General features: G+C 35.6%; 1 protein-coding gene across 2 annotated transcripts; it reads left to right on the forward strand.

Annotated features, from left to right (window-relative positions):
* Positions 1-1,160: 1,160 nt before the first annotated feature.
* LOC131078059 (7-deoxyloganetin glucosyltransferase) lies at positions 1,161-3,067 on the forward strand. Of its 2 annotated transcripts, none has more exons than XM_058015704.2 (3): positions 1,161-1,767; positions 1,847-2,385; positions 2,496-3,067. In XM_058015704.2, the coding sequence occupies exons 1-3, from the start codon at positions 1,248-1,250 to the stop codon at positions 2,877-2,879; spliced, it is 1,443 nt and encodes a 480-aa protein (XP_057871687.1). In that variant the 5' UTR covers positions 1,161-1,247; the 3' UTR covers positions 2,880-3,067. The 2 variants fall into 2 exon arrangements, with proteins under 2 accessions (XP_057871687.1, XP_057871686.1); XM_058015703.2 differs by having other exon boundaries at positions 1,165-1,767; positions 1,847-2,412; positions 2,496-3,065.
* Positions 3,068-5,338: the final 2,271 nt, after the last annotated feature.

Genomic DNA, 5,338 nt, shown 5'->3' on the forward strand with positions numbered 1-5,338 from the left:
AGCAATTAATATACAAAATCTTCGAGACTTAATCTAAATAAGTTAACATATGATATTGATACATAAAAATAAAAGACAAGGATTAACATTTATATCTATATGTAGAATTTAAATGTTGAAGGATTTCATATAGACCAATCATTCTCTCATGAAGAACACTTCAAAATGCAAAAGAACCTATACAACATTATACGAAAGAAATGGTAGGCTAGCCTAAAATTAATCTATTAATAGAAAATACAAATATTTAGGCATATATCTTTGTTAATCTAGAGTACTTTATCAATATTCTATTAGTAAGTATGTTTTATCCAAGTCTGGTTCATATTTAATTTATTAGAATGTTTATAATTTACTAGTAGACACTCAACATAAAAAAACATTCTTGCAGAAGATTCATCCTCATCATCAACAATATATACATTTTCTTTGATTTACTTATAGAAGATGCAAAATTAAATATAATTCTTAAATGTGAACCATTATTCATCTATTAATTTGTGTGGAATTTAATTCTAAAATTTGAATTATATTTCAATATATTGTAACTCCCAACAACAATAGTTTTAAATGACAAGCTCCTATCAATTTCATTTCATTAGATCTAAAGGAATCTCATCTATGTCAAATTTATCAATCATCTTTAAACTCAAGAAATGGGATACCATGTTATTGTTTGTGAAGAAGAGGTTGTCTTACTTTTGAAAGATATGAAGGAGGAAACATTTGAAAAGATCAAGAGGAAATCTCAATTATCGAATAGATTCTCATCTTTCGAACAAAACATATATATTTTTTTATAAAAACTATAATTCATAAGAAACAAAATCAAAGTTATGAAGAAGAATTTTAGATGTCCGCGACAAAATCTCAATTATCCAAAAGAATCTCATCTCTCAACCAAAACATACTTTTAACAAGATAAATATAATTTTTTTAATAAAAATATATATTTGGGGGCCCTCCGCGTCACTTTCCACCGACCCTGAATGCAGGTTGAAGGGCATGGGCCATAAGATACAAAATCAACCCATAAAATACTACAATTTGATACCATACGAGTACAAAATGAACCCGTAAAATACTACAATTTGATACCATCCGAGTAAGATATTAATTGATCATGTCTCGCACCTCATTCGATCGATTCTAAACCATACGAGTAAGATATTGATTGATCATCTTTACCTTCTTGGAATATGATAGGACAGGATTTTGATTGATTCATTAATTCAACAGTAGAGAAAATGTGTGGAGAAATAACAGCCGCCTCTTTGCATGCAGTAGTGGTGCCATTTCCTGCTCAGGGTCATGTCAATCCGCTAATGAATTTTGCGGAGCTGCTGGCCATACGGGGATTCTTCATAACCTTTGTCACCACCGAATGGATAGACCAACGCCTTTTAAAAGCAGCTTCCACAGATGGAGCGGCACGTGACCGTGAAGCCAAAGAGAGGGGCCTCAAATTTCGTTTTCTCTCTCTTCCCGACGGCTTACCACCTGATCATGGCCGAACTTCCGAACTCGGCGAACTTTATCTTGCACTGCGAAATTTGGGCCCTGCTTTGGAAAATCTGTTAACTGCAGCAGATACTTCTGTTCCACCCATAACGTGTATTGTGTCTGATAGTTTTATATCTTGCACGGCAGAGGTGGCTCAAAATCTCGGGGTGCCCCGGGTTATCTTCTGGACTTGTTGTACTGCAAACTCAATTGTTCAGACCAACGCTAACGTTCTGCTTTCTCAAGGCCATATTCCAGTTACAGGTATTTTATCACCCACATCTATTTTTCCTGCCTTTCTAGATGTATATTTCAGTTAAGTTGACTGGTATCTTTTATGTAGATGACGATCTGAAATCCAAAGACAAAGTAATTACATCTATTCCTGGAAAAATTCCTCCTATCCGACCAATTGATATAGTCTCATTCTACCGTGAAAAACATGTCTCTGAAACTATTTACAGTGCCTTTCTCTATGAAGCTCGCTACCAAAACATAGCAGATTACTTGCTGGTCAACACCTTCGAGGAGTTGGAAGGAGGAAAGGAAGCACAAATGGGTCTCAGTATTAATGGATGCCCTGCTCTAGCAGTGGGCCCGGTGTCTCTTCCCAATTTCTTACAAGGCGAGAACTCCATGTTCAGTATGTGGGAAGAGGACAATAATTGCTTTCAATGGCTAGATTCTCAACCAAAGCAATCTGTGTTATATGTTTCATTTGGTAGCATTGCTGTAAAATCTGAAAGGCAATTGCACGAGCTGGCACTTGGACTAGAGGCTTGTGGGTACCCTTTCTTGTGGGTACTTAGGTCTGACATAGCTGAAGGAAAGTCTCTAGAGTTACCAGAGGGCTTTAATGAACGAACCAAAGATCGAGCCCTGGTTGTTACTTGGACCAAACAATTGCAAGTAGGGCATTTTTATTGTGTTGATTTTTTTTAATAATATCAATAGAGTCTAAGATTAAGCCCTGTAGAACTCTCTGATTGCAGGTCCTTTCCCATCCTTCGGTGGGAGGATTCCTGACACACAATGGGTGGAACTCTACTTTAGAAGCAATCAGCATGGGAGTTCCTATGATCGGATGGCCTAATGTTTCTGACCAGTTTATTAATTGTCGATTTGCCAAAGATTTTTGGAAAGTTGGCTTAGACTTTGAAGGCGTTGGTGCTGATGAATCCAAATTGGTCACCAAGGAAGAGGTTGAAAGTGTAGTGAAGGATCTTATGGAAGGCTCTGTAGGAAAGGAGTTGCGAAGAAATATTGCAAGGTTCAAAGAAGCATCAACTAAGGCAGTCATGCCAGGGGGTACTTCTTTTGAAAATCTCAACACATTTGTTCAGGATATGCAAAAGATAGCCAAATCAAAAGTCTAAGGAGCTTTCACAGCGTATATAACTTTTAATTGCAATCTCAATTGATTGATGTGAAATTAGTTATTATTTCTCCACCCTGAAAACTCTGGTATCTTTTGAAGATCAGGTAAAGTTTGGTAGTTTTTGGAGATTAATCGTAGGAATGTAATAACTTTTCATGTGAATTATTTGTTTTCTTATCTAGTCCAAAGAAATATTCGCTTCAAAAAAAATTCAAAATAAATAAGCTATACATGGCATTCAATTCGTATTAGGGGTTTAGTAATTGAATTATATTTAGAATAAAAGATAGTTTAATTGTGTAAATAGTGTACATGTATCTTACATTCTCATATAGTGATGGGCCCATTACCACACCTGTCAATCAAACACACAAATAATACCTTTGTCGTCCTCAAATTAACATGACAAATCACACGCGTTGATCCATGTATTGATGGTTTAATTCACATCCCAAGTGAGCCAACCATAGTTGCTTTGAAGTAGTAAGGACATCTATTGCAGCAGGGTCATCATCCTAATGCCAGGCAATTGGATGGGAGAAAAACAGGAGTATAACATCATCTTGGGCAGAGAAGTTATAGTGGTTGTTCCATATGTATCTTTACCATAAATCTTCCTTTAGTAGTAGTTTTGTATTATGTTTGCAATGTAACACTATCCTTTCTCAACAATATTTGAGTTATTACATGGGTTTGCAAGTTAAGTGAGTTTAACCAACACTTGAAGGTTTTGCAAATGGGGTTGCAAGCTAAGTGGGTTTAATCTTGAAGGAAACTATGTGGCTAAGCGTGTCTGACTTGGAGTAGTACTTGGATGTGTGACTGATGCAGAGCATCATGGAAAACCAACCAAGAACCCCAAAACAACCATGGAGTTCCAATTCTAGGGTGCTCACTGGCCCATTCAACCTGCAACTTTGTTAGGTTTGAGGCATCTAACAAAATTAAACTTATCTCACAAAACCAACTCATCCAATACCCAATTAGTCCTTAATCCATTCAAGACAAAATCCAACATCTTTCAACTCAATGAGCATCAACATTATCAAGATTCACAACATCATTTTATACACCTAATTCAAGGTCACATTTACAACTTGATTTCATTACAAGATTTAGGCCTCAATGCCAATCAATCACAAAAACCATTACCTCTTACCTTGCAAGAATCCTCCACTCTATCCTTTTATCTCACATCCTTCAAATTTTTTGTCCTCATTTTATTGTCTACACACAAACTCAAGGTCCATCAATCCTTCATAACATCTCCATGATCCTTTCATTGACTGCAATAATGTCAACTTCTAATAGTATGATCAGCAACATAGCAATGTCATAGTCCTCCCAAACGTGAAACATATATCATTATAACAACCTCAGTACTTCCCACATCAATGAATATCATTTACCAACTTCCTATATGATTCATGAGTCCAAAATCCAAGCCAAAACAAACAAGAGTTTCCATTCTTTATGATTGTCCTAGTTATGATGGTTTTGATAGTACTTCACTTTGGCGTCCATAACTTCCAATTTAGAAACTATTAGGCCAATCTCTCCAGTGAGAATGTAGACAACTTGATTATGAACAACATATCAAAACTTCGTAAACATCCAACAGTGAAATAAAATTTTACTCCCTTTGTCCCGTAGTTGTTTTTTACTGTCATAAAAACAAGGTAGAATGCATGTACAGTCCGCCTAGGGCATCAAATATTTCCCAAAATACAAACCCATTTGATATGAAACCAAATCCATCTGAAAGCCCCTTGAATCTACTCTCATAATAACTAATATTTAGACTTTTCCCATGGTTAGAATTTGGAATATGATCAAACCCTTGCACACACCTCTGTAAATGAGGGTTTACAAACTATTTTTACAAAACCTAACATAACTCATTCATTCCTTCATAAAAAAGCACCAAACCAAAGCCAAAATAAATTTAACTCACTGCCCTAACTTTTAATAATAATTATACACCATTTCCAGGCCATACAGGGCCATACAAGGCCTGGAAACAAAGAAAATAATTGTTTTAGGACTACAAAACAAAGGATTTGAATTCTCAATTTCAATCAAAATGTACTCCTTATTTCTCTTCGGTTTGGATCAGCATTACATCATTTAAATGATGATTCCCATCCTTGGGAATACTCATAACTACCCTTTAACCAATTTGGACCTCCTCATTTATGCATTTTTTACATGACAACATTTCTTGTCACATTGACAAATTTTACATTTTTATAAGAATGACCACTAATCTTTGCTCAGACACTTCAAACGTATTGGAATGAACTTAAAACAACCTTTTACATCACCTTTACCCTTCCATGGGCATATTTGCATAATTTGACCACTTTGACTCTTCATGACCTCCTTGGACTACTTTGCACAAATGGACTACATTGCTTTACAAAATGAATCAACATGATTTGAAATGACTCACAATAC

This window comes from Cryptomeria japonica, chromosome 8, assembly GCF_030272615.1.
Source record: "Cryptomeria japonica chromosome 8, Sugi_1.0, whole genome shotgun sequence".
Taxonomy (NCBI): domain Eukaryota; kingdom Viridiplantae; phylum Streptophyta; class Pinopsida; order Cupressales; family Cupressaceae; genus Cryptomeria; species Cryptomeria japonica.

What these genes read in the sequence shown, in the direction of transcription:
- LOC131078059 (XM_058015703.2), top strand. Translation starts at nt 1,248, where the DNA reads ATGTGTGGAGAAATAACAGCCGCCTCTTTGCATGCAGTAGTGGTGCCA. An exon ending in AGGCCATATTCCAGTTACAG is followed by an intron (nt 1,768 to 1,846) that starts GTATTTTATCAC and finishes TCTTTTATGTAG; the next exon opens with ATGACGATCTGAAATCCAAA. An exon ending in CTTGGACCAAACAATTGCAA is followed by an intron (nt 2,413 to 2,495) that starts GTAGGGCATTTT and finishes CTCTGATTGCAG; the next exon opens with GTCCTTTCCCATCCTTCGGT.